Source organism: Xyrauchen texanus, chromosome 41 (genome assembly GCF_025860055.1).
Source record: "Xyrauchen texanus isolate HMW12.3.18 chromosome 41, RBS_HiC_50CHRs, whole genome shotgun sequence".
Lineage (NCBI taxonomy): Eukaryota > Metazoa > Chordata > Actinopteri > Cypriniformes > Catostomidae > Xyrauchen > Xyrauchen texanus.
The window spans coordinates 32,553,327-32,579,496 of record NC_068316.1 but is presented as its reverse complement, the minus strand read 5'-3'; the positions used below and the strand labels follow the sequence as shown (position 1 = coordinate 32,579,496).

General features: G+C 37.6%; 1 protein-coding gene across 2 annotated transcripts; it reads right to left on the bottom strand.

Moving 5' to 3' along the window:
- Positions 1–3,370: 3,370 nt before the first annotated feature.
- On the bottom strand, positions 3,371–26,170 carry LOC127634579 (glutamate decarboxylase 2). Of its 2 annotated transcripts, XM_052114191.1 has the most exons (16): positions 25,518–26,170; positions 25,121–25,183; positions 24,657–24,800; positions 24,138–24,371; positions 23,581–23,671; positions 22,667–22,779; positions 20,737–20,852; positions 19,783–19,862; positions 19,608–19,662; positions 19,372–19,488; positions 17,128–17,192; positions 16,791–16,869; positions 16,448–16,597; positions 15,412–15,519; positions 13,305–13,394; positions 3,371–6,030 (listed from the first exon to the last, which is right to left on the bottom strand). In XM_052114191.1, the coding sequence occupies exons 1-16, from the start codon at positions 25,588–25,590 to the stop codon at positions 5,857–5,859; spliced, it is 1,752 nt and encodes a 583-aa protein (XP_051970151.1). In that variant the 5' UTR covers positions 25,591–26,170; the 3' UTR covers positions 3,371–5,856. The 2 variants fall into 2 exon arrangements, with proteins under 2 accessions (XP_051970151.1, XP_051970152.1); XM_052114192.1 differs by lacking the exons at positions 25,121–25,183; positions 25,518–26,170 and having other exon boundaries at positions 24,138–24,226; positions 24,319–24,371; positions 24,657–24,727.

The window sequence follows — 26,170 nt, the reverse complement described above, 5'->3', positions numbered from 1 at the left end:
ACCCCGTTCTCGCGATATCACTACACTACAGGGTAGATTCACTAAACAGTTACGCCACTTTTGCGCATGGCATTTCAGCGCACACATAGTCTAATTCACAAACCACCTGCAATCAGCGCTGAAATTGCGCTACATCTTAATTTTCAAGTCATTGGCGCAAACACGCGACCTTTCTATGTAAATTATGATTATAAAAGACTGCGCTTCATTCACAAAACTCACTGCACAATTTACATCACATTATTATCACCAAATGAAAGTAAGCGGTAAATGAATTTTATTTATAAGAGATGTTTGTGAACTATTCAGCTGATCATTTCAGCAGTAGCTAATTAATTAATTAGCACTGATTATATTGTCATCTCTTCAAGATGCTTAAAACATCTGTGGCTTTACTGAAAACATTCAGGGCTTGAGAAACGGTAGCCCACTCTAATGCTTCCCATGACTTTCAGTTGGATCTACAATACAATAAAATGAATGTATGGAAAAACAATGGAAACTACATTTTCACATTTTCTACACAATGAGAAAATGTGAGTAGCACCAACCTGATCAAAAATTGCTGCCATGATGCAAGAGTATTTTAGTGTTCTGAGTGGTAAACATACTAATGTGATTGCTGTAGTATTGGGTTGGTTTCTTGGGTACTACTAGGTGGTTGCTTGGATGTTCAGGGTGTTTGCTAAGTGGTTGTTTACTGCAACTCTAAAAAGGCAACCTCCAAGTCTCTCCAAGTATTGTGGTTTGGGTTTGGGATAGAGTTCTGTGAGAAATATAAAATTGTACATGCTGTTCTGCTCTGTGTATGTGTTTCTGGCCTCCCATGTACTATCTGTTGGCCCCAGATGCAGGCTGCAGTGAGCACGATAGTGAGTCAATATATTTAGCAACGGCTGACCGTTTTTCTTTTCCTCTTTATCATGTTCTGCATACTTATTTCTGTGATCTGATTAAGGTCACACCCGTCCACAAAGTCAACCGTAACGTAATCACGGCTGGAACATCTGTATATGGCCTGTACACCCATTTTCTCCCCCTAGACCCTAGGCCTTGTTACTGCTTTCCCATTGGCTGTTTATTGTCTCATGAAAATATAATTGTCTTGCTGGCTCTAATAAACATTGAATAGATTGAATACAGACCGAGTGTGTGTGTCATTCTTTCTATTTCCTTCGCGAAGTCTACAGAGACTCAGACTCATGACTGCGCTTCACTGGGCACGAACATAGGTAGACGGGACCGGGGGAATTGGAGATCACAACCAGATCCAAAATATTCCTAACAAGTTCATAAAATATGAATTCCAGTTGACTGTATTACATCATTTACAAATAAAAACAACTTGCTTTTGGTACCACTCTGTAGACATTTAATCTGGAAACTGGAACCTGCACATGCCCATACCTTTAAAACACTTCCAGCTTTGGCCACTTGGAGTAGTGTTTTGAATTTCGATGAGCACAGACAGAGTTTGACGTTAAATTAACCTGGTGCTCACCAAAAGCGCTAATGTGAAAGAATCCAATGATATTCTGGTCCCTTGGGTAACTCTCTATCTCTCTCTCTCTCTCTCATACACACTCCACACACGATAGTCCTTACTTTTTCCCTACTTATTTATTTACTTGTTCGTTGAATTGTTGTATAATAACAATATAAAACTGTGATGTGTTTTCTATCCATCAGCTCGGCTGTTATTACCTGATATCAGGATTTTATTGTGCAGTAATAGCAATAGAAAAGTTTAGCAAATCTCCTCAACAAGCAACACTCTTTGCGGTAGTGAGTCGTGCATCGAAGGTACTTATGATTATGATTAGAGATTTTGAAAAATCACTAATTCTAAGTACCGAGTGATCTGCATAGCTAAGGCCACTAAAGATAGTATTCATTCTGACAAGAACAGAATCTTTAAGGATTGAAAACTAAAAGAGGAAATGAGAATAACATGCTGGTCAAACAGTCATCAAACAGTGATGTTATTAAAACTCCAGACGCAAGTGTTTGGCAGTAACATTTATTCATATTTTCCCATTAAAAGTAAAACACATTTCAAGAGAACTGGATTTTTACAGAGGTAATGCTATCTTCCTCAATACGGTAAAGTATATGTATCATTTCCACACACTAGTTTTTGAAGTTCTTCTGAACTTCAGTTACTCAAAGAATCACATTTCTTTTAATGTTGGGTGAGAAAGAAAACAAACTGAATACACCCAGTCATGGTGTTACCCTGTTTTGATGGGCTCATGAAACATCGCTCCTATGACAAACTGATGGACATGGTAGGTAGCCATGAAACATAGGAAAAAACACTGCTCTTAAAGGTCTGGCGGTTGCTACGGGACAAAGCTCAAGAGAAAGACTTAGAAAGAAGAGAGCACGATAGAGATAATGTCACGAAGGAGACATAGAGACGTCCAATATGCTTATACAGAGGCATGCAGAGGATCTACACAGTAATATTAAAGCTGCAGAAGACAATGCAAGCAAGAGACAGAGCGAAAGAGATTATTGTCACAAAAGCACAACTTCTAGCCACATCGAACATGCTTGCTTAGCAGATAAATACGTCTAGTAATGATAGCACAGCGAGCAAGCTAGCAACAGAGTACTATATTTGAAGCTAAGATATCAATTTTGCACACTAAAACTAACACATTTGCACTATATAGACTATATATTTGGGATTGTATTTCACAACCTCGGAAGGCAAGGCGTTCATGCACGTGCAAAGAGAGCAGGTTTGTAGCAGCAGCGGAGAAAATGTCACAGCTAGCATTTCAAGACTACCGCAGTGAGATGTTGATGTGTTTGTTTTGATTATAAGAGCTTAAAACACACAGCTTGTCAATCCTAAAAAGGGACATAAATGACACCCAAATCGGACAAAATTAGCATTCCTTCCCCCTTCCATTAAAAAAGGATACAGGTAGTAAGATTAGCATTAGTAGATTAGCACTACTAATGATTTCAGCTATTAAGCAACTCTCAAACTGGGACACATTCAGACAACGATCGATTTCTTAAAACATCTAACTAAGAACATCTATTGGACAGATCATCGTACATTATGCTAAAGTGCACAAGCTCCTCTTTAGGAGAACTAGACAATACTGGCAATAAATACTAAGGCAATACAGTTACAAAGACACATAAATACAAATTGGCACAAGATGTCAAGTGTATCACTTGGGCACAATTACAACCAGCATTGGTTAAAATATGGTTTTCATAACCACAGAAATTATTATACAGAAATTATTATACTAATAATTTCTTGTTAGTATATTAAAATGATGTGGCTTCTAATGTATTTTAAGCCAGATCCTTCATACATACAGTATATCTATGCAGTTATGTTACCTCTGACACACACACACACACACACACACACACACACACACACACACACACACACACACACACACACACACACACAAGCAGACTTCATCAATATTTATGATTATTTACTTTTTTAGAATAGAGAAAATAAGAGATAATTTACCACACAAATAGACTCTGCCTTATATACTGTACATGGATGTATTCACATATATATGTACTTGGTACATCTTAAAAGTCTATTTACACACTATCATAGGGAAGAATCCTAGTTATGCTTATTTTCTTGGAACTTATACTTATCATTAAATTCATATATTAGCTCTGTTAATACCCTGAAATAGCTTTAATTCTACAGTATTTAACCAAGCTAAATAAATTAATTAATTTATAAATATAATGTCATTATGTAGGAAAGCTGTTTAGATGTTATTTTGACTAAATTTCAACATAATAACTAATGTACTTTGTTCATACACCGATGAGCCAAAACATTATGACCACTCACAGACATAGCGGATAACACTGATCATCACATGTCAGGTCTGGGTAGATTAGATGGTAAGTGAACTATCAGTTCTCATAGAACAACGTGTTGAATGCTGGAGAAATCGGCAGGAGTAAAGACCTGAATGACTTTGACAAGGGCCAAATTATTATGACCAGACGACTGGGTCAGAGCATCTCTGAAACAGCAAGGTTTGTGAGGTGCTCCCGGTCAGCAGTGGTGATTGCCTACCGACAGTGGTCCGAGGAGGGTCAAACCACAAACCGGCGACAGGCTGCTGGGCGCCCAATGCTCATCAATGTGCAAGGGCAATGAAGGCTTTCTCATCTTGTCCGAACCGACAGAAGGTCTGCTGTGGCACAAGTCACGCAAATTTTAATGATGGTTACAGGAGGAATGTGTCACAACACACAGTGCATCGTACCCTGCTGCGTAGCCGCAGACCAGTCAGAGTGCCCATGATGATCCCTGTCCACAATTGAAAGTGCCTACAATGGGCATGCGAGAGTGGAAACTGGACCATGGAGCAGTGGAAGAAGGTTACCTGGTCCGACGAGTCACGTTTTCTTTTACATTATGTGTACGGCTATGTACATGTGCACCGTTTATCTGGGGAAGTGATGGCACCAGGATGCACTATGGGAAGAGGTCAAGCCAGTGGAGGGAGTGTGATACTCTGGGAAATGTTCTGCTGTTAAACCTTAAGTCCGGCCATTCATGTGGACGTCAATTTGACACGTGACACCTACCTAAACATTGTTGCAGCCGGGTACACCCCTTCATGGCAACTGTATTCCCTGATGGCAGTGGCATCTTTCAGCAGGATAATGCACCCTGCCACACTGCTCACATTGTTGGGGAATGGTTTGAGGAACATGATACAGATTTCAAGGTGTTGCCCTGACCTCCAAATTTCCCAGACCTCAATCTGACTGAGCATCTGTTGGATGTGCTGGACCAACAAGTCCGATCCACAGCTGCACAACCTAGCAACGTACAGGACTTGAAGGATCTGCTGCTAATGTCTTGGTGCCAGATACCACAGGACACCTTCAGGGCGGGATGGTGCTGTTTTGGCAGCACGTGGAGGACCAACAGCATATTAGGCAGGTGGTCATAATATTTTGGCTCATCAGTGTATGTGCATGTGCATTGTTTCTTTACAAGGGATATTAGTGAATGATAGTGCTGAACAAATGGTTTCTTTTTTTTATCTTATTTGACATGATTGTTCCTTGCTGTCCACAGATTTATTAGCTGTGATTTGTTCATTGCAAAATCAGCTGATTGTATTTACTGCCAGTGTGATACTAAGCAATTTAAAGACCACATGGAATGGTTTGATTGGCTAGATTTACTCTCATGTGTGTCTACCTACCAGTCATGACGAGTTTTGCACACTCTCTAGATTTACAGTTACATGTTTATAACATTATTCTTCAGTATAAATGCTGGCAGCTTTATGTCAAGATGATTTTAGAATTCTAGTTTTTTGTGCATATTTGTGCCTTTTCATGTGTGTATTATTTGTTTTTGGATTTCAACTACTAACTGCATTTAAGAAAATGAAGTTGTTTCTTTCAAAAAAACTTAAATGTTTGTAAAGCTTGACAAATCAAATGATTAAAAATGCCTAATAATATAATTATGTAGATTGATGTTGTCTGGCACTTTGAATAACTGATCAAACAGAAAATAAGGTACGACATGCAATAGAAGCATTCTTCATATTCTCATTTAACATGTGAAAACAAACAAAGTTTTGTCAGACACTAAGATAGACAGTATAAGCAGACAGTAACACTTTTACAGGGCTTTGAACCACGAAGCCCACGACAACGCTACAATACTAAAATCTAAATATCTTCATGTCATTTTTTTAATCATACTATCTTTATGTGACTTTGGGGGAGAGGAATCAAAGAATTACCGTTACATTCACAACAAACAGCTGATCCATTCAGGGACACAAGAATAAGAGGTTTTGGTGCCATGAGACTTTAAAGGTCCTGTCCCAGTCGCTCGATCTCTTCAATGAGGAAGTCAATGTCTTCAAAGGTAGCAGCTGGGTTGGAGATGACCATTCGGAAGAAGTTGACCTTGTCTCCCTGCGGCTGATAGCCCACCATGGTTGTTCCGTACTCCATCATTCGGGCTTTGATTACAGGGGCCACCTGCGAGACACAAATTGATTAGCATCAGGCCTAAATGCATGTTCAGGGGTCATTAACACAAAGCTTATATGTACAGGAAAATACAGATGTATAATGTATGTAGAATTTTAAAGGTGCTGTAAGCAATTTCTTTATGGAAATGAATGCCAAAAATCCTAGTCCCTGAAAGAAATCACTGAAATAACTGTCCTGAGATAACAACCCGATCAATGTAAGAGTTATATTCTCTGTAAAATGTCTAATAAAGTGTCCACGGACATATTCATTCTGTAGCCAATCAGACTGCATCTGAGGCGCTTTCTGCCTGTCAATCATTTTGTTCATTCTCATAGTTTTGTTGTTGCAGTGAATTATTGAGTCTTAATGGCATATTCTGATTTATTTTTGTCAGTTATGGCACCATTTCACTTCTGTTGTGTTTGACAAGCATGGGAAAATGTTTTGTGTCGGTTTCAATGGTATCGGTGAGGTGTTCTGGAAAAAGGGTCTAAATCAATGGCTCAATCTCGAGGAAGTTAGAACGCCTAAAATCGCTTACAGCACATTTAACTTATAATGCCTGAGAAAAAACATTCTGTTGGAATAATCATAGTTATTGATTTATGTCAGCAAAACGCTCTTTTTTTCAATCCATACGACTCCAGTGGTTTAATCCATATCTGCAGAAGGTATTTGATAGGTGTGGGTGAAAAAAAGATCAATATTATAGTTCTCTTTTTTCACTATAAATGTCCAATTTCACATAGCCCTTCTAAGCACTCTTCTATCCTAAGAAATTATTTTTTCTTCTTCTGCTTTTGGCAGTTTGCATTCTTTGTGCATATCACCACCTACTGGGCAGGAATGATAATGTAAAGTTAAAAAGGACTTAAATATTGATCTGTTTCCCACTCACACCTATCATATCGCTTCAGAAGACATGGCTTAAAACATTGCAATCATATGGATTACATTTATGCCACCTTTATATGCTGTTTTGAGCTTCAAAGTTCTGGTCACCATTCACTTGTACTGTATGGACTGTAGAGAATGAAGGAGAATCATGGACTCATTGATTCTGAATGCAATGCACACATTCTTGCGAAGGGTCATAAAACCCCCCACTCATGTGACTCGCCCCACACCCCACTCCTTAGATGATAAAGGAATGTGAAAAGTTGAGAGACACACACGTTTCTTTCATTTAAAACCCAGAAGGGCTTATTTTGAAGGAAATATGTTTTATCCCCATATGCTTGTGTATTTTTGTTGTTAGATCAAACTAGTTAAAATTGTAAGTTGTGTTAGTTAAACTCTGATGGCTTAAATAAAGAGCCTAAGTATCTATATTCACCTTTTAAGTGCACCAAATACACGCTTCTTGGTATCAAATTAAACCTTACGACTTGTCCTAGCTGAATATATATATAAGGTTACATTAAAATTGTATTCTGCTATGTGTTACCATCTTTTGAGTGATTCAACCCAAAATCCTGACCTGGTCGTAAATCATGCAAATGACTAGTCGTGACAAGACAAAGGGAACCATCTCGTGCCCAAAACGGAGAAGTCCCATTGGGCCATTCCTCCCAAAGGAGGCGTGACCTCCCTACCTTAAAAGTCAGCATCCGGCATTGAATCGCTCTCTTACTCTCTCTCTTACTCTCTTGTCCTGTGTCCTCTGATCTCTCTCCAAGCTCTCTTGCTTTTTCTTTGTGTTACTTTCGTCAGACATGTGTTTTATTTTATTTGGCGTTTATCTCAGTCTTTTATTTGTCTTCGGACAAAGCTCAACACTTTACGTTTCTAGAGCAGTCTGATACCCTCCGGGTGAAAGGACTCTCTCTCAGCAACAACAACCGTTCCTCCTAAGATGCTTTGAACTCCCCGCGAGCGACCCACGCTCGGGGAAACACCAAGAGAAATCCTCCATTTCACGGACGCAACGAGGACACGATAAACACGCAGTCTTGTTCAGCGACACAAAGGTCCATTGTGCAAGTATTATTTCATCTAAATTCCAAAGCGTTAAAGTGTGTAATTCCTTGATGGCTCTTAAGGTTTAACTGTTGTAACAAGTTTGCTCCCTGTAATCTATTTATTTTTCCTTACTGTTTTCACTTTGTTTGTTTTATGTTTATTCTATGTTAAATGTTTGTTTGTTAAGTGTTGTGATATATCCTAGTTCCTTGTATTAAACCCAATTATACGCTTGATTGTCTGTGTTTGTTGGTCATAAAGCAAAGCCTCTTTAATGTGCGATCTAAAGCTACGAGCTGATATTATCAAAGTAAGTTAACGTGCTTTGATTAAGTAAGCTTATACTAAGAATAAACCTTCTGGAGAATTGATCAAGAGTATTTAGCAAAGCGGTTCGCTGGACGAACTGGTTAGTTGCGATACGGGTCAATTCCCTTAAGGTGTTCTGAAAATTAATACAGCCTGTCTGCATATGACAGGGGCAGTGGTGGCTCAGCGGTTAAGGCTCTGGGTTACTGATCAGAAGGTCGTGGGTTCAAGCCCCAACACCACCAAGACACCACTGTTGGGCCCTTGAGCAAGGCCCTTGAACCTATCTGCTCCAGGGGCGCCGTATCATGGCTGACCCTGCACTCTGACCCCAGCTTAGCTGGGATATGTGAAAAATAAATAATTTCACCATGTATATGCAGAAATGTATGTATAATGTGTGACAATTGGTCAAATTAAATTAAATTAAATTAAATTAAATTAAATTAAATTAAATTAAATTAAATTAAATTAAATATGATGTATATTCCTAATTGATTATAATTCGTTGTGTTTAATTATCTATATATATATTGGAAGCAGACTCTTGGACTATATAAGCCCTTTTTGGGGCAATTTGGTATGTATTGTTATCTAGTTCAAACCGTATGATTAATCATTGATTACGATCATTAAAATGAATTGTACATTCCCCAAACCTGAACCTAGATACCCTACAGGACCTACAGAGCTGAATTATTCTTATGAAAATTTGTGTTCAGCAGAATAAAGAAAGTCACATCTGGGATGGCATGAGGGTGAGTAAATGATGAGAACATTTTCATTTTTGGGTGAACAATCCCTTTAAGTATCTACTTTTTTTTTTCCTAAAATGTTTGCGAAGGAATTTATGCACAAATAAGACAATTACTAGCATACAGTAATAGAGTATAAAGCTATATAATGAATGTGGATATCATAGCCCAAATAATTTGGTCTTTGAAGAATTTGATGAGAAATGTTCATATTGAGATCTCTGATATTGCTATTTCTTTGCTGCCTTATAAACTGGTGTGCAACTCAATAATAGTAAGCCATGGGCTGTAAAAAAAAGCCTTGCTAAACTGGAGCCCATCCAGTGCCAATTCAGAAAAATGCCGCAAGGACTTTCTGATTGACTCTCCTAATTTGTAAATGCACAAACATATCTATGAAAATGCCTAAAATGGATGCCTAATGTGCTGTAGTGATGTAGTGACACCATTAGGGACCATGTCCCAAAGGGGCTTGCCCCTATTGTATCAATTAGTATTATTATTATTATTCTGGCTGGGAGTCAATGGCAGCCCAATGAACCATACATAGTCAAATTATGAAATTTGGTACACTGATAGGGGTGGGCATGAATAGCCCCTATACCAAACTTGGGGTCTCTAGGTTATACTCTATGGCACCACCACCAGTTCAAGTGTACCATTTTGAACCGTTTGTCCTAGTGACACAATTCTTTTTTTTGGTATGATTACTCTCTTCTCTATATCAAATAGACCCCTTCCATTAAAACTCTGCCCATTACAGTGGCTGCCATCTTGGATTATGACTTTTACAGTTTAAATTTTCCACGTGCTTCACTTTGTCTGGTTTGTCCAAACGATAGCTCAAAATAATCCCCAGACGAAGCCGTACAGACCTGACCACAAATCGTTTTAATTTGTGCTACTGTTCATAAATTATGCCAATGCTAAATTAAAATTAAAATGGATTTGAGGCTGAACCTTAGGCAATACTTTATCCTATCGAAACCATGATCCGAGGTGACATGCAAAGTTTGGTGACATGGCACCTATGGGTCAAGAAATGTCAAAACAATTTTGCCTGTAACTTTTGAACCGTTTGTCCTGAAATTTAGTTTGGTGTCTTTGGATTCCTTGGGTCATGAGGAGTTCAATGATATCAATTTTTTAAAACATCAGCCATTTTTTCTGGTTTGAAACTATTTTTCTATTGAGAATGACTTCTCTGTCTTTATGTTTGGGGTACCAGAGACCACAATGCTGTATTTGTCAAATTAATAACAGAAATGACCCTTAAATTTCATCTAGTCTTCATTATGTTGACAAAATCAAAAAAAGATCAGCAATCATTTTTGTCAGTAATTTCATTGAGCAGATTATCACAGTTTGTGTCAGAAAATAAACATGATCTTTTCATTGAAGTTCTCTTTACATTTTAAATCTGGGACTTATCTGAATCCTGGAAATACTCAGACATTATGTGTAGATCATGTGTAGTTTATGTGTTATGTGTATCTTATGTGTAGTTTATTTGTTATGTGTATATTATGTGTAGTTTATGTGTTATGTGTATATTATGTGTAGTTTATGTGTTATGTGTATCTTATGTGTAGTTTATGAGTTATGTGTATCTTATGTGTAGTTTGTGTTATGTGTATCTTATGTGTAGTTTATGTGTTATGTGTAGTTTATGTGTATCTTATGTGTAGTTTATGTGTTATGTGTAGCGTATGTGTAGTTTATGTGTTATGTGTACCTTATGTGTAGTTTATGTGTTATGTGTATATTATGAGTAGTTTATGTGTTATGTGTATCTTATGTGTAGTTTATGTGTTATGTGTAGTTTATGTGTTATGTGTAGCATATGTGTAGTTTATGTGTTCCTTATGTGTAGTTTATGTATTAAACATATTTTTTTTTAGATGAAATGTTTATTGAATAACAGTTATGTCTGACATGACAATTATTTTACTCTATTAATATAGAGATATTAGTCGACTAGGAAAGAAACCCATGTATAATTATACTTATAAAATAAATAAATACATTTCTTATTTTATATTTTTGTCTTTTTCCAGTATATTTACTTGACCTGACAAGCTTAATGGCATAAGATTTTAGGTCTTGATTTTAGAGAAATCTGACACTGAAGTGAAATTCATGCTTTAAAAAAATGGGGCAAGAATAAAATAGGTTTTCCCTTTGAATTAAGTTGATTTTTCTTAACCCATTATATTTTTCTTTGTTTTAAAGGTTCACTCAGTAACCTTTGTCTTTATGTCATCTTGGACTTACACTGATATCTAGTGTTGTGGATGCAGCATCATTTCAAATCAATAGTTTTGAACTATTAGTTGTGTCCTTGAGTAAGACACTTAACTCCAGGTTGCTCTGGGGTGATTGTCCCTGTAATAAGGGCTCTGTAAGTCGCTTTGGATAAACGCGTCTGACAAATGCATAAATGTAAATGTAAATGTAAATAGTTTTCAGTTTCAGATGTAATTGTAGAAATTCACTGTACACAGACGTCATGATTATTTTAATCAATGAGTGTGAAAGTGTCAAATAACAGGACGATTACTGAGATTAAAAGAGTAGTATTCAGCTGGTCATGTGATTCTAAGATGGCGCCCCCATGTGTCGACCCGCTCCGTGTAGAATAAAAGGGCTTTTATAAGGTTACTGATATGACTGGAGTCTTTATTTTATGTTTGTTCATGATTTCCTACATATATTGCAAAATTACAATTCATGTCTTTAGGTGTTAAACTTGTTTAATGAGGAAAAAAATTCAGGGTGTACCTTGAATTTAGAAGACAATAAAAAAATTTAAAAAATAGTTAGATTTCTCTAAAAAAGAGCCTTAATGTCTTATGACAGTTTGCTTGTCAAAAAAAAAAAATATATAGTTTCAAAAATGTTTAGGTATTTTTACTGAAAAAACAAGACTAAATACTAATTAAGAAATTACAAAAAATAAGCACAGCCCTTTAACAGGGTAACTAATGAATATTCAACAAATAAATATAGGCTAAATAACTACAACGTCTTATTGCACAAAACTATCACTGAAAGAAAAGTAATAAACAAGAAAAGCTTCAATACAGAGCACCACAAAAACGTATATACTCATTCCGGACGCAGAATGAGGCGCTTCAGTGTATTTAGAGCTGTTGGAGTCACAGGGTGATCCTCGCTCCACATTCAAAAGCACATATCTGTTCGATTATTAATATTGCAAGATTCACGGCATCCAACAGTTTGATGAGCGTCTTGTACTGCTAAACTATTTATTAAGGCAGTGTCAAATAGAATTTGCAAAATGACTACTGAAAAATGTTCTCCAGAACACCTCACAAATAACTTGTGATTATGCATAATAACAGGAACATCACCTACAGCAGAGGATTGGACATCGGACAGTGATCAAGCGGCGCTTTGATGGCTGTAGCAGTGGTGCATTAAAGGACTAAATATAAAGAATTAGAGAGACGAAACTTCACGGGGAGAAAACAAGTTCATGTGTGGAACTTTGCACAAATATAGCTTCCTATGTCAATCTAACAATAGATTCAACAATTGATTTTACATGAGGGAGGGATTGCTGTCTCAACAATCTCGATTTGTAACAGAATAATTTGTTTCCACACCCCTATTTAACAATCGCATATTTGTATATTTCTGTATGTTTATTTTGCAAACATAAGCTGTTTAAGAAGGAAGAAATGAAATGACCCACTTTGACAATACAATGACCCACTTTACCAGTAATGTCTGAAAAATATCTGTACATCTGAGTTAAAAGAGGGTCTTTCAAAGGTGTTTAGTATTTCTTAATGTTTGCTTTTGGCTAAGGTTGGAGGCATGCTAAGATTTCTATTAAGGTATATTAAATCAAATCAAATCAAATCACTTTTATTGTCACTCAACCAAATACACAAGTGCAACAGAGGGTGAAAGTGTTGTGTGCAGTCCCGAGCAACATAGCAGTCATGACAGTGATGGGACATGTATACCAATCTACAATAAACATCAGATATACACAACACAATTGACATATCTAATATACACACATTTACACACAACACAATATTCAAATAATAATCTATATTATTAAAAAAGCTTTTTTGTCATTTGGATTATCATCAAACTAAGTGCCAGGAAAAGTTGCACCATTCACCCAATTGATTTTTAAAGTAAAACGTTCTGTTGGAACACATCTAATGATTGAATCATAGCAAAAAAATGCCTCTTTCATTTTTGGTTTCTCACCTTGTGCAGACGCTTCATTTTCTCCACTTTGTCCTCCAGGTAGCGCACGCCCGGCGGAAGATACCAGAAGCACACATTGGTATGCTGAGGCTGCAGAGACAAGACCACCAGATAAAACACAATCACTGGACATCTATCACTCAATGTAACGTACTTGCATAAATAAAGCACTCTGGGAAGTCCATTAAAGATTCATGACGGAATATGTAATTAGGGGCCATCTGGGACCATAATGGGAATTTTTGTCACTGTCAGATTGGAAGCAGCCATGCAATCTTTTAAATCAAAAGGCTTTTGCTGTGAGGGGTTTGAGCGCTTGAGCAGGTACCTCATAGACACACTATAGTCCATTAGAAGCCCTCTTCCTCATTGTGCGACTCCAGAATGCCTCTACGCACCAGGGGAAGAGCTTCATTATGCATTCAGCTGGTGATACGCACAGATGAAACACAGATCGAGTCGTGCCTCACTGTGACTTCAGTGTTCAAATCAAAAAGAGCTTCCTAACTGGAGGCTAATATGTTTTGTTTGATCTTGCTATTCGATCAAACTGAAATGTCGCAACCTTCATTCGCTTGCTCTGCGCTGACTTCATCAAATGTACATTTGGTGAGAAGCCTCAAGCCAAATCATTTTTTCACGTTGGCGCCGAGCACGATTTACATTTAAATGAGCTTGAACGACTGCTCAGTCATTTCAAGGGTGAAACATTTCATGTTAGGTGAAGATAGTGAACTATCCACTCTGCATCGGAGAAAATTAATTAAAAATACAGGATGCATTTAAATTCAGAGGGATCTTTTTGTTTTTACATTTTTTATTGTGTTTTGAAATCCAATGTTTTGTCAATGGCATTTTTCAAGGAAACAATAGTGCATGTTCTTTATGCAGAACAGGTTGGGCAAAATTCCAAATTTCAGAATCTCTCTTTCAATTCATACGTTTGGATTTGAATTCAATTGGCCACGCCCCAGAGGAAGTTAAATTGGAATTTGAATTGGATTGATAGTGGAATCAACACAGTCACACAACACAATTTCATAGTCCATCACAAGACATTAACAATTACAGTAATATTTTTGTCTAATTATGCCTATTTATTTTTTTACTTGTTAGAATAACTAACTAAACTAAACTAGACTAATAAGACTAACTAAAATGAACAGACATTTTGATATTGCCATAAATCACCAAAACAGTCCACCACATTGATATCAGATAACTTAACAGATACAAATAAATGTATTAAAATCTAAATCTATTGATTGTATCATAAATTTGCAAAAATTAGAGGATTTCATGAAATAAAATGTTCTTCCACCATGATCCATAAAATGAAAATGTAGTGAAATAAATGTAATATAAATGTTTAAACAGTAGATTGGCATTTAAAACTTTTTTAATTTTATTGCATATATATATATATATATATATTACTCGATCTGTGTTTATTGTATTATATAATTATTATATATTATTATATTATATTTATTATTGATTATTAAAACTGTAAAATAGTGATGTACTCATATAATTGAAAGAAATTAACATGGTTTATTTAATGAGATAAATTAATTCACTTAAATTAAAATATCAAGCTGCCATGATCAAATGCGTTAAATTCACCTTTGAATCGTTCCGTTTGAATTATTTATCTTTAATTTCAAATTCTAATTGCAATTCCACATCCTCTCTGCTTCCTCAATTCAAATCAATATCAAACTCAGGGATTGAATTGGCATTCTTAATTCAGTTCTGAATGGTGCACAAGTTAAAGAAATAAAAAGCAATTATTAACGGGAATTTAACTGCATTCATTTTCAATCATTATGGAATTGAGAATAAATCTGAATAATTCTGAAATGTGTCACACAACACTCTGTATTCTGAACACATATCTATAGAACTTGTTAAACGTCTGGCACCACATTTTATTGATTTATTCTTTGTGCAAACAATAACATTAGCTTACATCAGTGCGTACTAACACAAACTAATCAAAGATAATTGAGTTTTTACTTGTAATTTCTTTAACATTTTGTTCTGTCTATGATGCTCTAACAGGAGTCCAAACCATTTACAAATAATTAGCAATTTAAAAACTTGCCTTTCCATCGAAGACCATGTCATATCCTTCCCTGTCCTTGATCTTGTTGTAAAGATATTCTGACAGCTCCAGACATTTATCAATCTGAGCTTCAAAGCCAATAGTGCCCTACAGATGAGAGAGAGAGAGAGAGAGAGAGAGAGAGAGAGAGAGAGAGAGAGAGAGAGAGAGAGAGAGAGAGAGAGAGAGAGAGAGAGAGAGAGAGAGAGAGAGAGAGAGAGAGAGAGAGAGAGAGAGAGAGAGAGAGAGAGAGAGAGAGAGAGAGAGAGAGAGTATAATTATCCATATGTTATGATCTGTGGTCTATGGATAGATAAGTATTTTAGCATCGAAAAACATTACATTGCCTTTAACCATTTCTATTTATATGCCTCGACATAACAATTCATAGTAATAAACAACTAAATTTATCAACATATATTTTCACTAAAACATTTTAATATGAACGCATCACTTCATTTTTAAGTGATTGAGCAAACAAATCGTTAAATCAGAATTGATTCATTGAAACTCAAAGAAATAAACTCACCAACAAATGTATTTTTTACAAAAATGTATGTATTGCAAAGTGATTCTAAGCGACCACGCTGGTATGTTTGCACAATTTCTATTATAAAAATGCTACTAAAAGTACAGCAATGGCTCTATTCAATCCATTAAAGCAGGGTAGCTGTCCAATGATATGGATGGAAATGTCCTCTTTTCAACGTCATTAAAGCATCTTTATAGCACAGGAAAATAATAGCACAACTTGTCAAACTCTGAGCATTTTTGTCAAATCTTAATCTCCTTTTTAATGAAATATCTCAGAGAGATCACAACTAAAATTTCCTTTATGTGCCAATTTGCTTTTCAAAGGCATTTAGGCACTTACAGAACATACAGCAATACAAAATGACAGAAACATATACAGCGAACTGACTTTCACTAGAACTTCAATCGGAAACCTTGCAGCATCTATTTCAATTCTCACTCAAGTTCTTAATTTTGCAATTCAGAAAGTCTATGGAAATTCGAAAGCTTCCCCGTACAGCACCTTAGCTCTCCACATCAGCCACAGTTTAAAGATGTCCACATGGCGTCCGCACTGAAGGGCTTTGTCCCCCGTGTCATAGGACAGGTCATAGTGCTTGTCCTGCTGGAAGAGATAACACGCCTGCATCTGATTGCAGCTCTGCATCAGTCCCTACAACAAACAACGAGAGGAAGGACAAGAGAGCAAAACTATCAATGACACTTAGTTTGATATTTTGTTATCTGATGCAATGCATTCAGTCAATTTTTTTAATGTGACCAAGTATCCAAATACTGTTGGGGGCTGCTGTAAATATACAGTATAAAATGATCTTCTAATGATGAAGGCGCACAATCTTACTTACCTCCTCTCTAACCAGCAGAGCAGAGCACTGCAGGGGCACCGCCATCATTTTATGAGGGTTCCAGGTCATAGAATTAGCTCTAAAATTGACAATATTCATTACAAATCATTTAAAAGCATTGCATTGTCCTTGAAATAAGTGAATAGCTACAAAACAATTTACTGTTTCTAATTCAGACTAGATTACTTCCTGAGGCACAGTAGTGTGCAGTGAAATGTCATGTTATAGAAAAATCATCAATCAGAGGCAATCATTTCTTGGGGGAAAATGTAAAAAAGAGCATAAATCCAAAGACCACTCGTCATTTTCAACCATAAGAACTCCAGAATGAACTGACCTCTCGACTCCATTGAGCTTCCACCTGTGTTTCCGGGACATCAGCAAACTTCCGCCCCACGCTCCCTGTAGAAACACACCGGGGCGAATTCACTAAACAGTTGCACCACTTTTGCACATGCTATTTCATCGTAAACGCATACGAGCTTCTCACTTAATTGATAAGAATTTTATGCAAGTATTCATTAGAATGCATCATAATCATTCAACCAAGTAACTATATTCTGAATACAGGTGCTTGAAAACGTAATGGGGGCTGAATACAGTTACTTCATTTTTGTATTCTGAACACAAAATGCCGTTCTGAACATGTTTTCCATTACAGCCCAACCCTGTTTACCTCTTTATATTAGCAAATGGCTAAAGGCAAATACTGTATTTCTTTGCAGAATATTCATCCATACACTTTACATCCACAGCCTATTTCTCAGAAACGGACTGTAGAAGTGTGATGATATAGAACTCAGTATAGACCTTCTCATCTGTACCGGCCGTGGGCAAATGTCTAACTGAGGCATTTCTGTTCGATAAATGCATTACAATGTATCCAATCGCACTGCATTTGTTATAGCTCCAGACACAATATGTGTCAGTGTTCATTTTGAAATGCCACAGGCATAGCATCACTGGAAAAACGAGGCAATAAGATATCACTATTAATCTTATCGGCCTCAAGAAAGTGAACACACACATACTGACTGAATGAAGATAATTCCTCTAATAGGAAACATTTAGATAAAGCCACACCTCAAAAGGAGGATATTTATGACATGCATTCTAACTTCTCCCTTTCCCAAACCAGAGAATGTGAGTGTTGCTTGCCTGTTTAAACTTACCACCAGCACAATCCAGGACAATGGTGAGAATGTAGTTGCCTGGGCATTGATAGCATGTTCTGGGTGGTTGCCAGGGCATTACTATGTAATGGCTAATGTGTTCTGGAGAGTTGCTAGGGCGTTGCTAGGATTTTCTGGGTGGTTGCCAGTAGAGGTGCACCGATACCAACTTTTGAAGGCCGATAACAGGACCAAGTACCTAGTTTTGGGTATCGGCCGATACAGAGTTCTACATCTGTTCGATTGCTTTATACTATGTTGTTATTGGGCTGAAGTAAAGTGACAGACAGTAACTCCATTAGAAGCACTATGTACACGTGTGCAACCATGTCATTATATTAATGTACTTGTACTTGGAAATATGAAATGATGACAACGACTACGGATATTTATCTCCCAGCCCAAAACGAGTATTACCACGTAGTATCTGTGCATCTCTAGTTGCCAGGGCATTGATTTACAGTTGCTAAGGTGTTTTGTGTGTTTGCAAATGCATTACTACAGTATGCATTCTGGGTGCTTTTAATTTCATTGCTATATTGTTACTAGGGGTGCTTGGTAGTTGCTGGGGCAATGCTATGCATCTGTAAAGATGTTCTTGGAGATCCTAGGATGTTGCTTGGTTGCCAGAGCTTGCCATGCAGTTGCTAAGGTGTTCTGAATGGTTTTAAGTGCATTGCTATGTTGTTTCTAGGGGGTTCTGAGTGGTTGCTTTGGTGTTGCTATGCAGTTACTGACGTGTTCTATGTGGTCGCAAAGGTTTTGCTACAGTACACTGTTGCTAAGGTTTTCTGAGTGGTTGCTAGGGTGTTGCTATGTGACTGCTAATGTGTTCTGGGAGGTTTCTAGGGTGTTGCTAGGCGGTTCTGGGTGTTTGCCAGAGAGTTGCTATGCATTTGTTACGGTGTTTTGTGTGGATACAAGAGTGATGCTATAGTATGCTGTTGCTAAGGTGTTCAGAGAGGTATTATGTGTATTGCTATGCAGTTACTAAGATGTTCTGTGTGGTAACAAAGGTGTTGCTACAGTATGCAGTATGCTGGAACAGTCAACATAAAGTTTTAATGTCAAACTTAACTTAAAACAAACATAAACAAACACAGACACACATGCAATGTGGCCACATTTGTCTCTCTCTCGAACTGGCGCCTCTGGCTCCCTTTATCTTCTTGTCCCGCTGATTCAGCACCGGCCGTGCACCATCACGGCCCAGCCACACCCTTTTCCTCGTCACAGTCATCAATAGTAAAATGTATGTTTATCTTTGCAAGAACTAGTAACAATTAAAAAGTTTCTCAGTTCTGCGTCCAGAGAATGACAGTTATGATCTGCCAACTATGAGATCACTCTCCAATGAATTTCACAGGTGAATCTTTTAAGAAGTTTGTGTAAGTAACAGACCTACTCACATCCACATGCATCCAGACATCATATTTCTTACAGATGTCCGCTATGGGGATAAGAGGATCAAAGGCCCCGTAAACTGTGGTTCCAGCTGTGGCGCTGACAAAAAATGGCACATATCCCTGCAAGAAAGAAATAAGGGGTCATTTATGGTCCTTTTTGCCACAGAAACTTAACAGATTATTCAAACAGACCCAATAGACACATGGAATGCTCAAGGAGATACGGTCATTGAAATTACCTTCTGCTTGGCTTCAACTATCCTGCTCTCAAGGTCAGAAGGAATCATCTTACCCCTGGCAGACGTAAGCATGGTTTATTACTGAACTCTGGTTTCATGATTATAACGTTTAGAATGACATTTCTCAATCCTGCGGTCATGAAGTGACGCATCAGTAGTGATAATCCAGACTCACCTTTCATCGGCTTTAATACAGATGACGCTTTCGGTACCGATTCCAAGCGCGGCAGCTCCTTTCTTGATTGAAAAATGGCTCTGAAAGATATAATAAATCCAATGCCCTAAATTGTACAATATATAAACATAAATGTTTGCCACACTATATCAAAACAACTTTTATTAATGGGAAATAATCCTCCCAGAGTGAAACATTTGTATGTATCTCAGACATTCTGTTTAATCTTAGTCCTTGCAAAATGTCTAAAATGTCCTTTGGGAGAGTATATAGTTTCTCCATCCCCTGCCAGAGTAAATGTCACCAGCATATTAGCTCTACATGTGAGAATGTGCTTGATTTACACAGAGCGCTGCACAGCCTTTAGAGAATATGCTACTTCTACTAAGAAAGAGACACTCAACATGGCAGTGAATGCTGACACAAGCAAACAATTGCTATGCTATTTGAATACTTTTGCCACAATGTAAAAGTTGATGTGTTGCCATATGGCAACACTGTACCACAATAGAATTGCACCAATGCATTTTCTTGTTAGGAATTTTTACAGATAGAGCTATCTACACTTCTGGGCACTTGTGGCCCAATAGTTCCACTCATTATAACAGGAGCACTCTCTGCCTGCATGTCTCAAACCTTTCGCTCATCTCACAATGGCCTGAGGCATGGGCCGGACTCGTGAATGGGTGGGCCAGACCCACACTGGCCCCCTGTGGACTATTTTCCATTGTGGTACAGAGTTGCCATATGGCAAAGTTTCCTTTGTTTATATCTACAGTATATGTTTATGTATATTCTAAAATGCATTTAAATAAAATTGTATGTTAAATAGAAATTAACATTGCATTTTTTACAATTGTTCATTTGTTGCTAATTACTCTTCAAAAAGGGAATAGCACATAACATAGATGGGTGAGGATAAGGCAGATAAAAGAGAGATGAGAATGGTCATACATGCTCAGAAGTGAAGGCCACCAGTCTTGGAACAGATGACATTCCTTTCTCCTTCACCTCCGGGAACATCTTATAGCGAGCCAGTAACATGGCATACATGTTGGAAATGGCGCCACCTAAAGGAACATAAAGCAATCATTCAATTCAATCACTCAGGTGAAGTTTGATGGCTGTGCAATTTAGTGAATTCCTTTTCCTAGTAAGTTCCTGTTATTCCCAACATCCTTTGGGCACGTGGCCAATACAATTCAAATCTAATCTCATCAATTGAAAAACTCATGAAGAGGGGTGGATATTGGCATAGAGAATAAGGAAGTTGTTTCGGGCAGATGGGTTCTCAGTCAGCTTAATCTCACAGTTAAATCGGAAAGAGTAAGTCGACTTTTCTTTAGAAAAAAAAATCACAATTCCCCCAGTGGCCAAAGTGGTAAATGTTTATGTTGGTAAATGGCCGTGTGAGGTACATTTATCTCCAGGAGAGGTCGCCAAAAGCTAGTTGTGAAGTGAGTTCCTTTCATCTGTGAGTGTAATACAGTGAAGGGGAATGCATATTTTAGGACTCTACCCTCCAACCATTAGCTGAGTAAAAATACAATGTTAGGGGTAAAAGTGCGACCGCCGAATCACGATCTTCACTAATAAAGCAAACGCAATGACTTCCTGGTTTCAGCGTGGATATGAACCCAGGTCTTTCACGCTGCTGACGCAATGCTCTGCCAGTCAAGCCACATGGGAAGGTAAACACACTGAAACCAATGTGAACATATCTGGTGGGAAATGTTGCATGTCAGTGAGCTGACATACTGTAGCCAATACTAGGGTACCGGAACTTTCGGAAACAGCATGCCGACTTCCTGTGCGATCATGGTGTACATATTTACACTTGGCCACTTCATGCGTTTTTACTGTTCGTATTATTATCCAATTGAAAAATCTCATTCCATTTACAATTGGCCACATCAATGTGTCTCTGTCAAACTGATTATGGTAATTCCGGGCAGTGAATTTAAAATGTGTGCTTTACTATTTGATGATTCTAAGTGAATTTGCCCAGCACGCGTTTGTCTGTATTTGGGCGCACTGTCTGTTTTTCCCCTCGGGTCTTTTTGAAGATAAGATTCGCCATGATGTTAACTGCACTCATATCAGTGTTTAGTTCATGAGCGATCTGCATCAAATAAATGAGGAACATTTTCGGTCTCTCCTACAACGTGCATTCGTCTCTTTCTTGTTATTTACTGTGCGACAATGCAAATATTCAGTGAGAGTTGTTATGCTTTGCATTTTTCCTATGCTGACGTAGTGTTGTTTGGGTGGGGTAAAGTTTACATTTGTGACTTGAACAGCCAGATGTATTTAGACTTGATCAGTTTTGTCTGGAATGCATCTCAAACCACCTCTTGAATTGGTCTGAGCAAATGTGTTTTGGAGGGCATTTGCTCCTGGTCTTTTCATGATCGGAAAGCTATTTGATCAGTGAAAACGCATGATGTGTGAACAGGCCTGTTGTCTTAGTAGCGCCCTGATGATTCTAGTTAGGAAGCAACTAAGCCACTAACTTAATTACATGATAAGGTAGTGACAGTAGTTAAAGTATTTTAACAATAGTGTAAATAGGGGGCAGTAATACAACAACTCTTTTCTGTCCATCTGTGCTGTTTTCTGAATTGTTCATCTATGTATGCTAGACAGTCATCTAGGGTTAGATGCCACGTCCAGTTATAAGGAATGTCACCATTTAGAATAAGGACTTCTTAGAGCCTGTTGTTTTAATTTGAACATGAATTTAAAAAGTAATCGCGGCATTCAAGACTCAGTAATCTGACCTGACAACCTGTGACTTTAAGCTAATTCATAGGCTTGTACTTCAGCTATAACACATACACATACTGCGGAATAAGACAGGTCATTTAGATTGACAGCTGCTTACCCGGTGAGAATATTCCATCCCCGCGGCCATCCTGCCAGCCAATGATCTCTCTCATCTTCTTCAGTGTGACGTATTCCAACAGCACGAAGACTGGAGCCACCTCATAAGTGAACCTTTTGCACGCAGATCATAAGAGACAGTTACACAAGCCAGAAAAAAAGTCATGAGATTTCAGTGTATTTTGCTACAGATTTTAAAACTGCATGTCATTGCCAATGCAAAAACATGTCAAAAATGTCAAATATGCACTCATTTCATTCTAAAAAGAAATTAATTTGTCTAATATATGGTGTTTTAAGATGTTAATAATTTATATACATGTACAGTACTGTGCAAACATCGTAGGCACATTAGATGTTTCACAAAAGCATTTGTCTTCAGCTTTAGTGTGTCAATAGGAAATATAAATGCTAGACTCCCAAACATTACTTTTGCAAATAGAAAAGATTAGAATTGAAGAACAGGGAGCCCTGCAACAGATGTCATGACCCCATGGATTAAACCATTTGAAAGAAGTTTTGCATACAAATAATCTTCATTAGTTATTGTTCACATAAATTACAATGTTATCACAATTGTATTATAATGTTATTACTATGTAACAAAAACAATATGTTTTAGAAAATACACATCCTGAAATAAAATGACTTTACTTATTAGCCTAAATCATAGCTCATTTGAATTTCATTTTCATTTTCTTCATGTGAATGGATCCGAGCACAAGGTGAGAGTTTACATCAGTGCTGGACTGCATTCTTCAATGTCTTTCATTTTATTCCTTTCGACTGATTTCAATAATGTCAAGCCAAAGCTATATCACAAAGACCAGGCCAAAAATGACTGATGAAGGGAGAGAAAACGGAAATGATCTCCAACTGCTTTGTGTTTTTATGGAAGGAGTTCCACACACTCACATATTGGTGTTGGCAGTGGAGGTCAGCCAATCTGCCGCCAGGCCAACCATGTCTAATCCAGTGGAGAGCTGATTGAAATACCTAGGGTGTGCTAAAGATAGACACAATATTGAGAAAAAAGTAATGAATTTAACATGGAAAGATAGGCTATGTATGCCCCCACTAATGGTTCACTATTAATAGAAGTTGCGGCTTGATGCAAAACACTTCAGATGGAGCCGCAGACTGGTGCAATCAATCAGTACACTCTGATGCTTACAAGGACATTTATAATTATTCCCAAAACGAAAGTGCTGCTTGTTAATCGACATATCGCTTCTTCAAATAATATTTACCAGTTGAAAGGCCACCAGAGAAAATAAAACCGTCCCAATAGACGCATTCATCACGCTATGATCTCACTTGCCTTCAGGCACAAACACACATTGATTCATTTTTGTGAAATAGTGTTAATCTTGCTAAAATAAATCTACAAAAATATAATGTCATAAATAATATTAAGATATAAAATAGCCTGCACACGAATCACATTCACGAATTGTAACAAACACACTCACCGGTTTTTATGGCGTATTTTAGTGTAGCGCGACAGCTGATCAGAATATCATCTAAAGTCTCGGGGTCGTCCGAAAGCTCCCAATTATTCCTTTGAAGCAATTCATTAGGATAGTGAAAATCAATCACTTTCGTTGACCTGTCAAAAGATTCCACTATATAAGCCAGCAATATATCCACAACCTCCTGCAGAAAATTCATAGTCTTCGCGTCCCCGTCCAATGCAGGTAAAAGATCTGTAAAATAATAATAATAATAATAATAATAATAATAATAATAATAATAATAAGAGATATTACAATTCAAATAATAAATCACGGAATGTATTGCAAATATTAAGGTCCAAATAGCTTCATTTAACCTTGAAGAAAACGAAGGACAATGGTAGTATTTTTACGAAAAACCCATCCAGAATGAAAATAATAACAACAGAAGTATTTTACGCAATAAGCACTTAGCACATGAAGATAATTCTGCCTTTGTAATGTGCGATCTCTGTAATGTGATATGTGTTGATTTACCTGTTGAATAGAGATCAGAGAAGCACAGGCTGGTTTTGGGGCAGTTACAGGGTTTATTACAACCGCAGCTCTCCACTGTAGCCTCATCTTCGTCTTTATCTGGAGCTTGAGCTGCTTTCTCAGCCTCTCCAACGTTTAAAAAAGCTTTAGAAAGAAATTATGACTCTATCAATTTAATATTAAAATCGCAACCCATATTTCTAAACACTTTAAGAGACAATAAGCCTTTTATTTAGTACCGAATTCGTTCCAGACTTTCCAGGGTGTACACTACAATGGTTCCTTATAGGTTATTTAATGGAATTCATTGTTAAATATAGACAATATCTACCCAAAGAACACTTTTCTATTGAAATTAGCTTTTGTATAAGGATCTGGTGCAATTTAGATCATTTAAAATTGTAATGTATGGGAGACACAAATGAAAATCGTACATTTAGATTTCATGATAAAAATAAACGTACCATATAATTTGGAGCCGATGCCTCCGGTGAATTTCTGGGCCGCCGCCTGACACCAAGCCCTGGCTGAAATGATCAAGTGCGTGTGATTTTAACACCATAAACTGCTCGATCCATCATAAAACTTCCATTAAGGAGATATATAATCCATGCTATGGCATTGACATTAAATATGGCCTAAATCCTGTTGTTTATGACCATACGTAACACCTGACATGTGAAAGCTTTAACTTAACCTTGAGCGCACACATTCATCCAAACCACACAATAAATGTCGCATTTCTTTGTCTCATATCTGTCACAGTCAAAGAAATATTAAAAACAGCAATTATGCGTTACCTTAAAGAACACTTTACTTTTATTCTTTGTAATCTCTCTCTCTCTATATATAAACACTTACGGGTGGTGGGACTTTGGCTGGGGTTTCCAGCGGCATTTTCAGCGCCCGTAAACCAAAACCCGTGTGACGCCATCGCGAACAGAGCGGATCAGAGCAGCGACAGAGCGAGGCGAGCAGCGGCCATCCAGACGCGCGTCACGGGGGAACGGGAGCTGTCCGCAGCCGTGGTGCTGAATCCTGTCCTGTGCGCCGAAAATCCACTTGCTCAAGCGATGTATTTATTTACAATCAAACGGGTCCAGACGCTTCAAATCATGTGCCTTTTCCCAATAAGATCTTTAATATTTTCAGAGTCCGCAGAAAGAGAAGAGCAGAGACGGAGTGTCTATATTCAGTTGGTGCGCTGTGCGCAATGATTTGGAGCAGTCGGAGTCCGTCACTGACCTCATGGAGAAACACTGGCACTGATGGAAACGCAGGCATCCAGTGGCTCTCATTATCTGTCACATTGCTCTGCTGCAAATGCAAGTTGAGGGTGCGTTGTGCATTTCTACAAATTCAATAACAGCAAGGCGTTGCGCAAGCCTCTCAAACATAACAACTTACGGGAATAGTAAAAGGCACTAAAAGCTTCTTGTGGCGTAAAGATCACCCGCTTCACGTCACCAGATAAATTCCGACGTGATCCAGGTCATGACGAATTATTTTGCGTC